The 18294-nt window shown below is 48.4% G+C and overlaps 1 protein-coding gene across 1 annotated transcript; it reads left to right on the forward strand.

Moving 5' to 3' along the window:
• Positions 1 to 74: 74 nt before the first annotated feature.
• Positions 75 to 16567, forward strand: OGFOD1 (2-oxoglutarate and iron dependent oxygenase domain containing 1). Its single transcript, XM_075940398.2, has 13 exons — positions 75 to 308; positions 455 to 600; positions 3996 to 4042; positions 5849 to 5949; positions 6766 to 6882; positions 7446 to 7537; positions 9459 to 9587; positions 10522 to 10635; positions 12196 to 12275; positions 12417 to 12694; positions 13454 to 13576; positions 14524 to 14582; positions 15485 to 16567. The coding sequence occupies exons 1-13, from the start codon at positions 140 to 142 to the stop codon at positions 15644 to 15646; spliced, it is 1617 nt and encodes a 538-aa protein (XP_075796513.2). The 5' UTR covers positions 75 to 139; the 3' UTR covers positions 15647 to 16567.
• Positions 16568 to 18294: the final 1727 nt, after the last annotated feature.

Below are 18294 nucleotides of genomic sequence, written 5' to 3' on the forward strand. Positions count from 1 at the left end.
TCGCTCCCCTTGGCTTCAGGGCCGCGCTCTTCTCGGCTCATTCCGATTGGCTCCCTGGGCTGCGCGAGCGCTGCTGGGAGTTGTAGGCCCCGCGGGGGTGGCTGTCCCCGCGCGCTGGCGGAGCAGAGGCTGTTTGACCATGAGCGGGAGCCGTCGCGGCCCGCGGGCCAGGGAGGCCCCGCAGGGCGGACCGGGCAAGAAGCGGGGCAAGCGGGAGGTGCGCGGGGAGTTCTCCGCGGCTCTCAGGGAGCCGGCCCTGAAGGAGAAGGCAGCGGCCGCCTGGGGCCGCAGGGAGCCGCTTAGCCACGGTACCGATTCCCGGGGCCCCTCCCCCACTCGCTGAGGCGCCCGGGCCTGGCCTCCCCTCCCGGCCCCCGCGGGCCAGGGCGGCGGCGAGCTCGTGGGGAGCCCGAGGCGGGGCCTGGCCTCACCGTGTCTCGCTTGCTGTCTCCAGAGGCCGTCGCGGTGGATCCTGCGCCCTTCTGTCACTGCGTGATTCCCCGCTTCATCCGCAGCCCGGGCTTCCTGGACGGGCTGCACCAGGAGCTCGCGAGCCTGGATTTCCGTGAGAAGAGCAACGACTTGTACAAGTTCAAACAGGTGCGCTGCCATGGTAGGCCCGAGTGTGTCCGCACCGATCTCACAGCGCTCGCTGTGTGTTCATAGCCTCGGGGGCCGAGCCCCGGTCTGTGCTTGCAGCTATTTGTGAATTCAGACTGGCTCCATCTCACTTGTGTCAGTGAAACTTCTGTCGTTCCGGAGGGTGCAAAAAACACACTTCGGACCAACATTAAGTTTCACCAGCAAAAGTGCTGATGTGGACAGTGCAGCTACACAGGAGACCTTACAGCAGGGGTGTCCAAACTTTTTTCAAAGAGGGCCAGATTTGATGAAGTGAACATGCGTGAGGGCCGACCATCTTGCCTGACATTCTTTGAACCATTCAAATTAAATGCAAATTAACTATTTTATGCAAAGTTTATTGCAAACGGCATACTTTTCATTTCGTCACATGGATGACAAATCTAAACAGGTGTTAAATCACTCTGCCTTTCATATCTGAAGGCCAGATGAAAAAAAATCCAGGAAGCTGAAATATATGTCAGGAACATTGTAAAGTACATTACATATTATTGGTAATAAAGGTTGTCTGTCAACTTTTAAGTTCAAAAAATATGAACAGGAACATAACACCAAGTATACATGTTGTGTCCAAATATATTTATAACTGATTTAGACCAACTGACATTTTACAATGTATTCATCTCAATACATATGGATTCGTTGGGGGCCATAAAAGATAGATATTGCCAAATTACCTGTGGGGCCGTATTAAACCGGAACACGGGCCGCAATTGGCCCGCGGGCCGGACTTTGGACATGCCTGTCTTACAGCGACACTGCTGTACAAATGCATTCATGTTTCATAGATCTAGGATAAGCCTCATGACACCTGGACCAGTGTGTGTGGCTATCATAGCTGATAAAGTTGAAATGTGGAAATAAGCAAGATGACATGCCATGGTTAATGTTGTCAAAAGCTGTCACTAACTGTTGAGAAGCGCTATTTTAGATGCCTAACTTAAATGAATAAACCCTGGGAAAATGCTTAAAATGTATAATTTTGCACGACTATGTAAAATGTAAATCTATGTAATTAACAAAGTGTAAAGCAAATGCATGTTGGAACTATTTTTATAAGAATTTATTCAAGCCTAATTCTGACCCATGACTTTATCTGGTTTGTAGGGGATCTCAAGTTAATGGCAAAGCTGTGAGTGAAACTCCTTGACACCTATGTTTATGCTGATCATATGTCCCATTTTTTTCAGGACTATCCTGAATTTAAATGATCTGTCCCAGTGCCCCATCAAGTAGAGAAATGTCCCAGAAAGCCCCGCTGGACATTTCACTACTTGATGGAATACTGGCGCAGCAGCCTCCTCCCCCCAGCAGGGCATGTAGGGCTACTGGGCCAGTTTCCAGTGGCCCGCCCTTTCCTCTCTCCCTCCCCCCACAGGACCGCCTCTGCTATGCAAAGTCCTGGTCCGGCAGCCCCACCTCCTTCTCCTCCAGGCCGCCTTGGAGCCTGGCAGGAGCCGTGCAGAGCCTGGCTGAGATGCTGCAGGGTGAGGGGCGCTTGGCTCGGCAGGTGCCATGACAGGAGCAGGGGCCGCCTGTGGAGCTATTTTTAGTGCTGCAGTCCAGATCATGGTTGGTGGCCCAGCTCCAGCTGGAGTCAAGCAGCAGTCATGCAAGGAGTATTCTGGTGAGACTTCCCCAGATGGAACGTGCCTCGTAGGGCTGCCACTTGGCTCCAGCTGGAGCTAGGGCCGACCACAGAGACTGTACTGCGGCACTAAAAATAGCACTGTGGGCAGCCCTGGCTCCAGTTGGAGTCAAGTGGCAGCCACACGAGCCATGTTCCAGCTGGGTCTCGCGCAGATGCCGCTGGACTCCAGCCGGAGCCAGGGCTGCCTGTGGGGAATGGACTGCGGCACTAAAAATAACACTGTGGGCGGCCACAGCTCCAGTCCCGGCAAGTGGTCCGGCTCTGGGAGCATCTGGGGCTGCGGGGACTTCTGGGGCTGGTCAGCAGGCTCCACCCCCACAAACTGGAAGGCAGAAGCTGAGGGAAGGGGCAGGGAGAGAACTAAGGAGAATGGAGGAAGGGACTTGTGCTGAGGCAAGGGGGGGTACGCCAGGAAAAGAAAGGGGCAGGCACCAAGGGGCAGGATGCAGGAAAGAGAAATGCCAGGCCAAGAGGAGACAGTGAGGAAAAGGAGGGAGGGGAGAGGCAGGGTGATGCTGGGAGAGGAAAGGGGAGGGACCGTGGGGGCAAGAGGGAGGGAGAGGAGGAGTGAGTGCTGGGAGAAGAGGCATTTAAAGGCGCGATGGACCTGAGGAAGGCAGGGGATGGAGCAAGTCGTGTGAGGGCACAGAGGGGAGTGAGGAGAACTGGGGTAGAGGGTGGTGAGGGAGTGGGCACCAAGGAGAAGGAGGGCAGGGGCAGGGGGGAAGGGAGAGGCACCAGGAAGGTATGTAAATATGATTAAGGAAGATCATTCTTCTTGGGAGGTGTTTAGGTGTTGTGTTGCTTGTCTGCCTGTACCCATATGAGCATGAAAGAGTATTTAATGATGACTTTTGCAGAATAATAGGTGCAGACTAACTTAGGAGAACACAGGTTTAAACCTAGATAATAGACACTGGGGGCAGTGTCCCCTGCTCGCTCCGCTCGTCAACCCTCCTCTCTGGGGGCAGGCAGCCCTGACTTCCCACCCCAGAGCTCCGGGGAGGCTGGGGAAGCCACGTGGCTGCCACCCTGTCCCCAGGAGCTCCAGGGAGGCCGCTTAGCTGCTGCCCTCTCCGGCATCAGAGAGGCTGGGACCCTCAGCACCAGTATGGGAGTGAGGGAGGAGGCTGGGTGGCTGAGGAGGGAGGAACTGCAGGATGCAGAGTGACATGATGGCATCACTCTCTCATCCTGCAGGAAAAACTTACACATGTAGAAAGATTAGTAATCCTCTTCTGCTTTCTCCACCCTCTGGCACGCTAAAAATTGGCTGTCCCTCCATCTCTGTCGTCTGAAAGAGAAATCCCTATGTGTATATCCTGTACAATGCTGAAAGTAGAGGCTCTTTTGAGGTGTGGTAGCCGTAGAATACAGATACTCCTCTCCCAAGTGCAGACATTTCCTTGGCAAGTCAATGACTCAGCTTTAATATTGAGTGTTGGACCAGTGCCCTGAGACCTTTAACTTGCATTGGTGAAGCTGGCATTGTGCCCTAGTAACTTTTGGGCTACTTAATTCGCCTTTTGCCTGCAATGGCCCTCTGCCATCCATTCTGCACTCCGGTTCCTGCAAGAGCTGTAAATTACACTGATGATACTTATAGACTTATTTAAGTTCTGCCCTTATTTATCGCTGCAGCTGTAACTTAGAGCAGAGTCCAAATTAATAAATTGTTCTTATTTTCCATGCATCTCCTTAGTCTGATGATCTGAGGAAGAGGAAAGAGCCTTACATCTCAGCATTAAGGTAAGGTAGTTCCTAGAAATCACAGCAAATCATTAGGCACCCTTTTCTAGAGGTCTGAAAGGAACAGGGCCAAAAAATGAAAATAATTTTGTGAAAAAATTCATGATTATTTCTGGTTCAGGGTGTTCAAAATCTTAAATGTTTCATGATTATATTTCTGATATATTTGTGAGTTGGGACTCTTTTTTAAAGAGATAATTATTAGAAGTTTTTATTTACCAAAAATAGTTTTGGTGACCCATTTGGATACAATTTTTATAATGTTTCCAGTAAACATGTCAGAAGAAAAAATCAGACAAAAGCACAATAAGTTCATGAGAGAGCAAAAGCTTATAGGTTAATGCTATAGACTACATGCATTTCCCTCCCTCCACCACTAGTACATTTTTTAGCAGGCTGGCCAGCAGCCCAGCTCAATTCCGGTTTGTGCCGGGTCTGGGAGCTCAGACACCCCCTCTTCCCCCTGGCAAGCGCTGCTGACACCCCACACGGCTGCCTCTTTATCAGAGGCAACAGCACAGGGCAACAAACAGCTGGTCCACAAGAGGAGCTGGTTTTTAAACTGGCTCTCCTTGCACACTAGCTCCCGCTTGGCACCCTGTACTGCTGCTGGCCTCTCCCCTGGGGACTATAGAATAGTCCACTAACCGATAAGAATTAACTCAACTATTCAGTTAACTGATATTTAACATCCCTACTCCCAACTCTGAGGAATGTGGCAGGTGATTAGTCCTTCAAACCCCATCAAAGGGATTTCCTGTTCATAGCAGCTGTTCGATCACAACAAGAACCCTTATATATTATTCATACTTTTCTTAATACAGTCTGGGCCTTGGATCTTGTCCTCACATAGCAAGTGGTCAGGAGACAAAGGGAAAAGTTTCAAAAGGCTGAGTTCTTGCATAGCCAGAGGGTGCGCATTAAGATCTCAGGAAGTTATTCCAGGGAATTGCCATATCTGTCACAAGAGGCTCTCCTCTTGCCACCTCCCAGCGGACAAGTAAAAAAATGTAATTGTTTAACTTGCTAATGAAGCCCTTTCCCTGCCAACCTGCCATATGTCAACTGTCATTTGTGTACTCAGAACCTTACAAAAGGCCTAGGGCCCACACTATCCGTTTAGATGGGGTAAAAGGTGTCATACCAACTTTACATATGTGATCGTTTCAGTTAGATTCTGCCATGTTAATGCAACCATCCACCATGCATAGCCTGCCTGATGCATCTTTTTTGTGTGTTTGGTTAAAGCTAACACCATCTCCTAACTAAAACCCCGTTTATCTCCAAACAATGTTGCCAGTTAATTCAACCTGTATAGGACACTCTCTACTATTTGGGAGGGAGGGAGGGGAAGAATGTATAGATTTCCCCCATTTGTGTAATTCTAAAGATCATTGGAGTTTGCATCTTGATAGCTTGTAATTCAATCCTCTCCCCTTCTGGTTCCCCAAGACCCCTCCCCCCCTTTTTTTTTAATCACTGTAAAATTGTCATGTATAATTACACATGGAAGTTTAAAACTTTCATCCCTTGTCTTAATGGCTAATTCCACCCATGCTGCTTTGTTACTATAAATGATTCTCAACAGCATTGGAACTGCACTCCTGGATGCTTGCTGTAGGGTTGCCCATGAAAGCAGGGGCCGCTGGTAGGAATTATATGGCATTAAATGGTGGCATTTACAAGTAGTTGCACCAAGCTGAATATAGTTCATGACCATGTACTCGGTGCTGTAGCACCTGAGCATTTTAGGTTTCCTAGTCTGAGCGGCTGCACATCCCATTTGCTGCGTGCTTGTCTACCCAGGAAAGTTCTGTTTGAAGAGTTCCGGGAGTGGGTGTCTGCAGTTATCCAGGTGGAGCTGGAACCAACCATTGACTTGTCCTGTGCGAAGTATGAGTATACAGGTGAGTGAGCAGGATGCTTCTCTGAGAGGGCGAAGAGCTGCCATAGGGGACCCCAGTTTCAAAGTCCTGCTCCTGGAAGCTGTCATCCAGCAAAACAAAGATTCAGGCAGGAAGCAAGTCAGGGTCAAAAAAAGGAAGTAACGATACACCTGGGTATTTTTGTTGTTAATAGTTTAAACTGGGCCAGTGAACTCCAGACCTTCCGTCCTCCTCTGAAGAAATCTAGGCAGTGTTTGTGGTCAATCCAATGGCTTTATGGTCCCAGCAGGACTATGACTTACAATTCTGGATCTTAAGGTTTTCCTGATGTTTATTACTAATAGCTCATCTCCTCGTGTGAACCCCCTTGCTGGCACAGGACTGAGTGGGTCACAGACACCCGACTCCCCCTAAAGTGGTTCTTGAGGATAGGATTTAGTCAAATTGTTGGGGTGAAGAGGAGGAAGCTTGCACTGATGCTGTCCGTGCTGATCCCACCTGAGTGGACAGAGATGTTTAGTGACCTGCATTGTCAGGATAACATTTCTCACCAGCATGGAATTCACTCCAAGTGCATTTTGTGCACCCGGGGCTTCCAGAGACAGTGCAGTCATGCAGGGAAGATGATCGTGACTGCTTCAGCTGATGCCACTGTCATTGAGTCCAGAGGAATGTACACCTATGGGGTGTGGCTCTGATGGGATTGTGATCAGGTGAAAATGTAGCCCCTAGGAAGGGACTGGATTTTGCTTTCGAAGGTGCAGGATTGGGGAGTGGCTACTGAAAAGAATGAACGCTGCAAACCCAGGGCAAGCATGTGAAAGCTTGTGATTGCAGACACCCTGCTATGCCACGACGATGAGCTGGAGGGACGGAGAATTGCTTTCATCCTGTACTTGGTTCCACCATGGGAGAAGAGCGACGGGGGCACTCTGGACCTGTACAGCACAGATGGTAAGATCCTGGTCCTTTGGCTCTGGATGTCTGAGGATGTCAATCATAGGGATGAATTTGGAACACTCATGCTTTGCTTGTGTGGTTCTATATAGCAACCCCTGTTAAGTGACTAGAGGGGTATGGTGAGGAGAAGCAGCTTTGTTCTCTGTTGTCTCATGCCAAGATATACATCACAGGAGGAAGCTGTTGCTAGGGATTGTGCTATTGGGTGAGTGCTCAAGAAGAGACTAGCCTTGTACGGGATGAAGGAGATGGAGGAGGATGTTAAGTGTACAGTAGGAGATTGAGAAACCAAAGGTTGCTCTGATAGCTGCAGAGAGAGATGAGGGGTGGGGGTGTTAGCAGCCATACTTGTGCCCAGTACTATCTGTAGAGCAGACTGCCCAGCAACTGACATCCAAGCAGGATAGGCTTCTTGAGACAGCTTCTTACTGTGGATCTCCCTTCTGTGTGGCCTAAGGGACTTACCAGTCCCAAGTGGTTCTGCATAAAGAGGCTTGTGGGATGGACGGGGAGTCCGTGTCTGACTGTAAAGAGCATGTTGGTCTCTTCTTGCTCAGGCCACTTTCAGCCGCAGGAGGTCGTCAAGTCATTAGTCCCTTCGTGGAATTCTCTGGCCTTCTTCGAAGTGTCTCCAGTCTCTTTCCACCAGGCAAGAAGTTGTTCTTCTTTCTTCAAGTGCGATTGCCGTAAGCATTCGCTATGTGTATTGTGGGGAATGGGGGCCCCATTGTGCTAGGTGCTGTACAACTGCAGAGCAGGACAAGTTCTCAGATCAAATTAAGAGTAACTTACTGGCTCCAGTGTCATCGTCATGTTCTGTAGATGAGTGCTAAATAAAAACATCTCACCGAAACCTGGGACGTGCAGCAGCAAGGGAAAATAGCAATGAGAATGTGTTAATGTAGGCCAAATGTGTGCTCCGCTATATGGCTGTAGGTTTAATACAGTCCTTAAAAGCAGCTGACTATACTGGGAATGCTTTTAAGGCTCCCAGAGAGTTTACTGCGTCTCCTGAGGAGTCTTTTTTTCAGTCAAGAGCCATTGACTCACCAAAAAAATCAGTTGGGAGCCACACACAAGTGAGAAGCAAGAAAAAAACCTTCCTGGCCTGGCTCCCGGCTGGGGGTCGATTGGGGAGAAGGGAAACTCACCTCACAACTCAGGGCACTGGAGTGCCACATGTGTTCTAGCCCCCGGGAGGAGGGGAGGTTGGCCAAAGCTCAGGGCTTCTCCCAAGAGTGAGGTGAGTTGGTGTTTGCACTACAGCCCCATAGCGGGGGGTGAGCACTGAGGCTTGGGGCTTCCTCTCATAGTGGGGTAAGCTGATGCCAGATCAAAGGAAGCTGGGGGCTGGATCTGGCCCATAGGCCATACATTCCCTACCCCGATGTATCCCTAGAGTACTTACAGTCATTGGATCTCTTGGTTTGACCCTTTCATTGATGATCTAAGTGCTTTTGTGTTGTCAGTGGATGACCAAGTGAGGGTAGTAGAGTTCACAGCAGAACCAAGCAAAAATCTTTTCTCAGACATCCAGCAACGAGCATTTTGCAGTGACTTCCAAACTTATCTCTGAGTCTTGGGCTAGGTTTCCCTTTTGCATAGTCTGGAAGTGAGTTTGCATGCAAGAGTGCCTCAGAACACAGAAGTGACCCACCACTGACTGAGCATGCTTAGCATATTGGTGGCATCTTTGTTTTCTATCGAATGATTCTGAGAGTTGTTGCTGCCACCCCAAATTACTCAAAGCCTAGGCCCTATATGTTGTGAAATGTGGAATTAACACTTTTTGTTAATTTCGTCCTTCGCCACACTGAGTTGACTAGCACTTGTCAATTTTTGCACTAATCAGTTGTCTGATCACAAATCAGAACTCCCTAATTTTCTTTGACCCGTCTGGAGGTCACCCCAGTGTAGGGAGCCAGCATAAAGTCTATTAAACACCTGGGTCTTATGCACAAAGGTGAACTTCACCCTTAGCAAGTGGAACAACTGCAAACTGATGAGAGATGGTTCTACAGTGTATTTTTAAAGGTACAAACCAACATATGTAAATGACTATGTGGGTGTTGCTCATGGACTGCGACTACTTCCCATAGAGTCTGTCCTTACCATCCTTTTCTCTCTCGTGGATAGCCACGTCAAAGTTGAGTTGTTTGCAGATCAAGGCAAATAGTAATCCAGCAAACTAAGTAGCAAAAAATGTATCCCAGACTTCTGTTGGTTCCTGCTTTGCCTCAAGGCAAATAAATGGTTCTAATAAATAGTTCAGTGGTTTAAGGCTCAGGACTAGGTCACAGGAAAGCTGGTTTCAATTCAGAGCCCTGTTACAAGAGACTTATGCTGGGAAAATGAAGTAAGATTAATGGCAGACAATAATCCTTCCTGTCTGCAGACCTTTTAATGTCTAGACTGTAAAATCTTTTTGGGGTCATAGACTCTCTCTTCCTAGGTGCACATACAGCACCTAGCACAATGAAGCTTTGAGCTCAGTTGGGGCCATTGGTAATTGCCATAATACACACATATGATTAGTACCAAATAACATGTTTCTCTCCTTTTCATTCCAGGTGTCTGAAGTTCTGACTGAAGGGAAGTGCCGCTTGTCCATCAGTGGCTGGTTTCATGGCCCATCAGTGGCAAGGCCTCCGCGCTACATTGAATCCCTTTTGCCCCGGAGTCCACATATCCCATTTGATGTAAGGAAAAATCGTAAATCTACTCAGACCCATCCAGCCTCCTCCATTTCTGTGGGACACCTGCACTTGAGGGCACACAACTGAGGCAATGGGCTCCTTGAATTTTACACCTCCCCCTTGCTGTAAACCAGTGGTCACCAACAGGTCGATCGCGAGGCGTCCTGTCCTCCCCACCCCCATTACCCTCCCACCCCCGAGAAGCCCCACTACCTACCTCAAGTGAAAATGGAGGTAGTGTTGGCTTCCCAGGGATGGACAGAAATCCTGCAGCTTTATGCCACTTCCGGCGATTCCGGAAGTGCGCTAGCTGCTCTGCTGGGTGTACTGCGGGAGGGAGCATCAGCTCCCCGCACCGCACAGGAGGGGTGAGTCAGCCCCAGGGGAGGCGCGCGTGGGGCGGTCGCATAATTTAAAAATAAACTGTTTATCAGAGCGTGTAAGTAAGGGCTGGGGATAGCAAGTGATGGACAGGAGGAGAATAGAGAGGGCGGGGCTTCAAGGAAGGGGCGGGGCGGTGCGGTAGATCTTCATGTGTTCTGAGATTTAAAAAGTCATCTTGGGTGTAAAAAGGTTGGAGACCACTGTTGTAAAAAGTGCAGAATTTCTTGGGTGCTTTTCAACTGAACCTTGTTAACTTCCTCCTCTCTCCCATCCATTCATTGGCTTTGAGATCAGGCATGAAAAGCGCAAGGTTCTATTAGTAAGGATTGGTTTGGGAGGAGGGCTGGAGACTTCTGTTTGGGAGGTGGGGATAGGGCTGTTGAGAGCTTTGTGTAAGGAATTCTGTGCCCATTGCAAAAGTGCTGCTGAGAGTGCAGCAAATTTGAGGGCACTAAGGGTGAGGGGATGACCAGCCTGAGGCCATTGTGGTAAGAGGTTCCATTAACTCCATAATCTCAAATCCAGCATTCAAACCAAGATGTTTCTATTTCAGCATGAAATCTTATATGAATGGATCAACCCGGTTTACTTGGACATGGATTCCCAAGCCCAGATCCAGGAGGAATTTGAGGAGCGATCAGAGATTCTCCTGAAGAACTTCCTTAAGGTGGGCCCAGGATGATGTGCTACGTGGGGTTTTGTTCCCCAGGTTGTAGTGTTGGCAGGCGTTGTGTGGAACACAAACTGATGGTAAATGCAGTTGGCCATTTGTGCAGCTGAGAAGCAAAATGCCAGCTGGTCTGTCTTTCTCTTCTCTTGGTGGCTTCAGGCAGGGATGGAAGAAATGTTGCTTGCACACACACATACCCACCCTCCCCGCACACACACACACACACTCTGGCAGATTTTTCTCGAAGTTACAGATTGTAGCCCTTCAGCTGCACAGTGACAGCTGGACGAAACCACAAGCACTGCTCTAAGGTCCCTGCGTTACCGTCTCTCTTCCCTGCTCTACCTTCCCCATGTCCTGTTTTTGGTGGTATCCCCATCCTGAGTTCTTGTGTCATACAGACCAACCTCCTGGTCAAGAAGCATTGGTTAGGCCCCAGGGGAGAGTGGGAGAGGGTTGCTATGCCACTTGTGAAATACATAGCCAATAGAAGTTATGCTCGGTGACTAGACATCCCTACGGAGATTTTGGGTCCTGGGTCTGATTGACCCTGCCTGGTTCTTTGTGCAGTCATGCATACCTGCATGAGAGCAGAGAATGCTAATCTCTGTAGTCTGGCCCCTCGGGATCTGACCAGTGACGAACCAGAGAATTTGCAGGAGCATGGAAGGTCAGTGTTGTCTAGCAGTGTTACCAACACTTCCACTGCTTACTGAGCTCTTAGAAGAAATGTGGGGGTAAATTAGAGCTTAATAACAGCACAGAACACTGAGCCAGGACTGGTGGCTCTAAACAAACGTTATGGGACCGTGGGAAACAGCCACACCACGATAAGTGGACGTCCGACTAACTAAGATCATGCCAGACTATGGCTGTTCTTGGACCAGAGAGTACTGGACTAGAGAAGTTCAACCTGTAGTAGCATTTTGTGCCCACAGATGTATTTAATAAAACACAAGCTGCAGGGCAGTGGAGGATCACAAACGATCACCGTCACAGCTCACTGTGGTGGGCAACCTCTGGCCAGCGGACCCTCTGTCTGCCTCCCTCTATACACCACTGGGGCACTGGAACCCAGCCCTTCATCTTCCTCCCTCCTAGAACTTTCACAGTGCCACAAATCCACTGATTCATGCTCCCTCCCTGTTCCTCCCCCTCTCTCCCAGAGCTTGAATATCACATATCAGCTGCGAGTGGGGGCAGACAATTCGTGGGGCTCAAAGCGCTGGGAGAGAGAAGTAGGAAGTCTGGAGCTCAAGCACACGAGGCACGTGGGGGAAGAGGACAAAAAGGGGGCATGCAGGCTCCAGGTGGAACCCCAGTGGGCTGCAGATTGCCCACCGCTGGTCTTGTGGCCCACTGAGGAGGGGGGCCACTCATGCAGCCCACTCACTATTCTTGGTTGCCCGACATGATCTAGCCCCTGCTGGTCTGTGAGGGACAAAAAGCAGTCCAGAGAACTGAAGCCGGGGGCCTCGCAGAATAACATCTAGTGCACCAGGAAAGCTTGTGGTGAAGAGGAGTGTTAAAGGGATCTGCAATGTGTTTGGTTCCTAGGGAGAGAAGTTGCAGCTTGTATGTGAAGCTTTGCAAAAAGAAGACATCAGATGGAGCAGCCAAGGCCCCCCCAATAAAAGGTAGCTATGTCTGTGCTGTTGACTCCTGTTGGTTAACTAAGTCAGCCGGGCTCTTCCAGGAAGATCCCTAGCAGGTATTCTCCTTAGTCTGAATACTGGATCCTTTCCAGATATCTGCTCACTATATCCCCACTCTTTCAGATATTACCACAAAGCTGAGGAGGGGAGCCTTCCAGACATACTGAGGAAGTGCCTGGAGTTTTTCCGCTCTGAGGCCTTGTTCTTGCTGCTCTCCAACTTCACAGGCCTGAAGCTGCATTTCCTGGCTTCCTCTGAGGATGAGACAGAAGAAGGAAAGGCCACAGATTCTGCTGGTCACAAACCCAAGCAAGGAGAAACCAGTCAGGAGGCCAATGGTGGGGTTGACCAAGTAGATCAGCCTGCAAATGGCCCCCAGATTGAAGGTGATAGAAAGAACAGTAAGTAAAGTCAGCAGAGCTAGAGTTAGAAATAGAGAGAACCTTGTCTCCACTGATGTCAATGGTAAAAACTCCCATTGCCTTCCTTGAGGCCAAGATTTCACTCCTAAGCGATAGTCAGTTTGAGAGTGGCCTCTGATTTTGCCTGTTTAACTTGAGCCTGATTTCCAGGGGTACTAAGCACACCCAGCTCTCATTGACTTCATTTGGAGTGCTGGTTCTCAGTGCCTATATAAATCAGGCTCAAGGTGTCTGAAGTTGGGCATCCAAAATCAAAAGCTGCTTCTGAAAGCATTGGGCCTGAGCTGATGACTTTTTGCAGGTTATACATTTATTAAAAATGTTAAAGTGACATAAAGGTGAAATCTAGTCACTGTTTAGAGTGAACTAGATTCAGAAACCACATCTGTTCCTGAACCCTTTGCTAAATGTAATGTGCTTTTACAGCCACATTTTCCTATTTTCTTTCTGTGGAAGACCCTGTTGAATCCTAAATAGCTAAATTCCTGGTGGGCAGGAATTCTGTTTCTTCTCTTCCTCTCCTACCCCATGGTCTTTTATTCTTCCCCCCAGTGGGACTGCTGGAATCTGAGACTAGGAAGGGGTCTCCTCATCCTGAGGGATCCCAAAGCACTTTCTCCAATTTAATTTGTAAATCACTTGGACAACTGAGCACACCAGTGCAGGGGGGAAGTTTAGGGCAGCACCCTATTCCTAAATAGTCTGATGGCTGGTCAAAGTCTTGTTTTTCTCCCCTAGGTTCAAGTGTCCCCCTGTGCATGGGAGAGTTAAGGCACTGGACAAATGGTCACTACACTCTAGTCCATGATACCCAAATGACGGACTTTGCCCTGGACCTGCTGTTCTTCTGTGGTTGTGAAGGTATGTGGCGGGGGCGGAAACCAAGTCTCCCCTTTCCATGCTGCCAACGGGAAAGAAAACGGACTTGTGTTAAGAATCTGCTGAGCAATTGTAAAGCCACCAAATTGTTTCCTGCTGTTCTCTAAATAGAAGGCTCTTTCCTGCTTCTGTCCCAGCTCTAAGTGGTGTCACCTGATGACATTTGCAGATTGCCAGTGCAGGCCAGTCCCACACTGGCTGGCTCTGTATTGTCACATAGTAGTGTTGGATTACTTCCCATGGATGCTCTGCCTCCCTAGGAAAACAGCATGCAGTGTGACTCATCCAGCTTATTAGGGGGAGTTTCTTCTGGGAATCCTCAGTCTGAGCATGTGGCTGGGGGATGAGGTCACTCACAGGAGAGTGGAGGGGCTGTTCTCTCAGTGACATTTCATGTAACACTGTCACTGGATTCATTTGTCCCTTTTTTTGTTTAAAGACACACTATTGAAGCCTGCGTCTTCCAAAACAATGGTTGTGGGAGAGGGCGTCAGGCAGTAGCTCATCACTTCTGAAAACTTAAGCCTAAATGGCCAGAAATATTTTTGCATCTTGGCCAGTTGCCAGCAGCACTGGAAGAAGGCAAAGGCCAGAACCAACATGAACATACTGTTGGGACCACCAGGCCTATCCTACTCAGGTTCCCATACTTACAACTAAAACCTTTGGCTCTCTTCATGACTGTGAGCTGTCTGGCCTCTTCCCAGCTTGGCAGTAATGCCCTGCGTAGGTGGGGACGGGGCAGTGAGAGGTACTTGTTCAAGACGATAGCCTTGAATGACAATACCTCACCATGGGTAACTAGAGTTAGTGTGGTACCTAAGAATTTTGGAGCGCAGGGGAGAGTTGCTACTGGTCTAGATGAGTGAGCGGGAATACATGTGAGTGCTGAGCTTTCTCGGTCTCTCTCTTCGGTTTCATCTTTTCAGATTGGGACGCAGAATATGGCGGCTTTACATCCTACATTGCAAAGGGTGAAGATGAAGAGGTAAATAGCATGGTGTGTTAACTCTTAAGCCCCTGCCAGTAGTAGTAGGGATGTCAAAGGTTAACCAATGGCCCAGCTGGGCTGGAGCAGCTCCCCGCCTGCCTGTAGCACAGTAGGCCTGGCCTGGTTGGAGCAGCCCATCACACCATGGGCAGGAGGCACCCCAGCCTGGCTGGAGCCCACCTTGGGTAGGGTCTGCCCCCAACCTGACCAGATCAGCCCCTGTCCACTGCGGACCCTCAGCCTGGCCGGAGCAGTCCAAGCCCCCTCCGCCCCCATTTTAAGCAGGCAGCTGGTAAAATGGGATTTTTTTATCCCTAGTTCTTAGGGGCTATTACAATTTGCATAGAGCTAGAGCAGCGCTGACGTTGACGATGGGAAGATCCTAGCAGCAGTTCCAGCACGGGGGGGGGGGAGGCAAGAAAATGCTCCCTGTCTTGGCAGTAGCTTGTGACTGTGCACAGCTGAGGATTCAGCCCTAAAAGTGGATGTCTAAAAACCTACAGATCTCTTCTGAGGGTGCTGGCCTTAGACCTGCGCTGAAGAGCTTAGACCTTCTCTTGGACTTGTACAGCACCTCTCCTGTTTGAAGCCCAGGTGCTTCCATAATAACCCGTGAGACACTGGGTCAGTGCTAGGTTCCTCTTCCATGAGACAAGTGACAGTTGTTGAATAAAAAACCTTAATTAATGGGTCTTAATATGCAGTGGGCTATGTTGTCTGTTCTTAGACTTGTACCATTGGTGGCAATATTCAGCCTCCATGTCCTCATGGTCTTCTCCAGTCATCTGCCTACCTTATTTTAATGCTGGTCCCAATAGAAATAAAATCTTGACATTATTTTTTGTGAAAATAACTCCTGTTTTCCCCTCCAAAAACAAGATCTGCCTTGTCTGTTTCAGCTGCTGACAGTGATTCCAGAGAACAACTGCTTGGCTTTGGTTTACAGAGACACAGAGACTTTGAAATTTGTAAAGTATATAAACCACCGTAGCTTGGAACATGTCAAAAATCATCAGAGTAGAGCTGGATTCTGGGACTTCTCTTTCGTCTACTATGAGTGATGGCACTGGGCATGGCTATCTAATACAGTGATGGGTTTGGAATGGTCTCCTGAGCTGGTTTCTTAGTTGGATCACTTGTAATGCAGGGATTGGATGGGGCCATGTAATGAGCCTGTGTGAGATTTAGGCTGAGAGCTAATTTCACCAGTAACTGTTATAGAGGTGCTGAAGTCCAAGTGACTTTTTTTTCCCCAAATGATTCCTTGTAGTAACAAACGGAAGCACCATTCTACTGTCCCCTGTTAACTCTTATACATTCTGGTGCCGCTCCTCCAGAGGGAGGCTTAGCATGGCTCCATCACACTCCATTCTTAACCAACTGCTTTACGTAGCCTTCCAACCCAGCAGTGAATTTACATCTTGCCATGGTGCAAATCAAGACTTTGTGTAAACCCAAATCACTACTGCTACCAGAACTGCATGGATTTGTACTCTGAAGCCGTCATCAGGAAAGAACCAGACTTTGTTCCAAACACGGGCTTCCTGAGATCCAAGCCACATGTCTGCTGGGGCTTGCTGCATTTACTATTTCTCATTGCAGAGAGAACAAAGGGTGCTGCCGTATAAATTTTCGTATTGGCCAGGGAGCTGGTGGGTAAAAGAGAAAAGCTTGTGAAAGTATCTAAGACGTGGGCTTTTTTTTAAAAATGAAAAATGTGAAGCTTTGCATATCTAGATGGCGAAGGGGATAGTTGAGGGGGAGGCTTGAGCCTCAATGTACTTGACCTGATCAAAGAACAAACCTGGAGTGTTTTGGTGGGAAGGGGAGGATATAATCAGGGATTCCAATAACCTAGGTACTGGTGAAAATTACAGTTAAGGGCTTCTTCCTCTTTCTTGGCCCTTGGGCAAATATTCCCCATATGGAGGGAAATTAGCCTCTATGGGCTGTACAAAATAAAATAATCTGTTCTCCAAAAATCTCTCTGATATGTGGTATAAAATAATGTTAGAAACAACTCACACCTGGCACTGAGGGAGCTAAAAATCAATGGCTCCCCCATTCTCTGTAAGATAAGCCGTGGGCAGGAAACACATGCCCCCAGATTACTTGAACTACAGGAAATAGGCACATAGAAAATTGTCTGTAGAAAACGGTGGTTGAAATCACTATAGCTAATGTTTAAATATTAGCAAATCTCCCTATAGCAGTCATTGGCAACCTGTGGCCTACTGGGGTTCCGTGTGTGGCCCATGAAATATGTTATTTACTGTTGCCTATGCAAAGGGTCGCCAGATTTTGCTGGTTTCCATCTACGTAGGCTACGTCTACTCTACAAGGTTTTTGCGCAATACCAGCTGTTTTTGTGCAAAAACCTGGGGAGCGTCCACACCTCAAATGAGCTCTAGCGCTATTAAATGGGCAGTTAAATGGCAGAACAGAGGGCTTTTTCTGCCCTAGGTAAACCTCCTTTTCTGAGGCATAAATGCTTTTAGCACTACAGCTATTGTACAAGAAGGCAAGTGTGGATGCTCCAGAGGGGTTTCTTGCATATGGAGGAAAGTACAGATGCTCTGATGGCCATTCTGTGACTGGCCATCAGAACTTTCTTGTGCAAGAGCATCCAGTAGTGCGGATGCTCTCTTGCACAAAAGAGCCTTGCAAAAGTGAGGTGCTTTGATGTGTGCACATGGTCTTGCGTAAGAAGTCTTTGCGCCAAAAAACTAGTGCTACAGACTTCTTGTGCTAGAACGCTGCAGTGAAGACATAGCCACAAGGGGTTTTTTTACAAGTATTAACAAAAATAACATGCACGTAAAGCAAGGGCAAATGAAGTGACATGGATGCTGATTGCGGACCACATTGTGAGAGCCACGCGCTCTCTCTGCATCCAATCAAATCAGCACACCCTCCAAATTCTAGGTACGCCTAGGGAGGTTGTGGAATCTCCATCATTGGCAATTGTTATGAGCAGGTTAGACAAACACCTATCGGGAATGGTCTAGAATAATACTTAGTCCTGCCATGAATGCTAAGGGATTGGATTAAATGATTCTCTCTGTCTCGTGATTCAACACTAGATACAAGCAGCCTCCTTGTAATTCAAGAACTGGCAATGCAGACATTTCATTTGTAATTAGATGGAAGCAGTTTTGTCAAGTGGCTGACAACCAAAGGGTCACTTCATTATGGAGCATGGTAGTCACCTACATGAGCAATTAAAAAAACCAAATCCACTTTCATACATCATAGCAGCTGTCTGATTTTACATCTCTTCCTGATCGAAACTAGGAGTAAGATAAGACCGCTATCCTGGGACTTGGAGAAGTCAGGCCTGGAACGGAATGGCCTTTTGTCAATTGTCAGTTCTAATTGCTTCCCACTTCCCCTCCTCCTTGCCCCCAGCTGAAGCTTAAATGAAGACACTGAAAATCACTGGTGCATAGATGTTCCTGTCACGAGGGCCCTGGTTCCAGTGCAATTTATCATCAGGTTTCTGAGGGAGTGTAGGGAAATCAGATGCACTCTAAGGACAGTCTTACAAGGTTTCTCACAAGAGTTACTGATGCAAACTTCCTCTCTCATAGGGAGTAGAATGTAGGTTGGGGTGTGGAAAAGTGTTAGTCCCCTGTGCAGTTACAAAGCCACAGTACAGATTAACAGGCTCTCTCATATGCATGCAGAATTGTGAATTGCTGGGGGTCAC

The sequence above is a fragment of the Pelodiscus sinensis genome, chromosome 12 (genome assembly GCF_052426305.1).
Source record: "Pelodiscus sinensis isolate ZL-2025 chromosome 12, ASM5242630v1, whole genome shotgun sequence".
Lineage (NCBI taxonomy): Eukaryota > Metazoa > Chordata > Testudines > Trionychidae > Pelodiscus > Pelodiscus sinensis.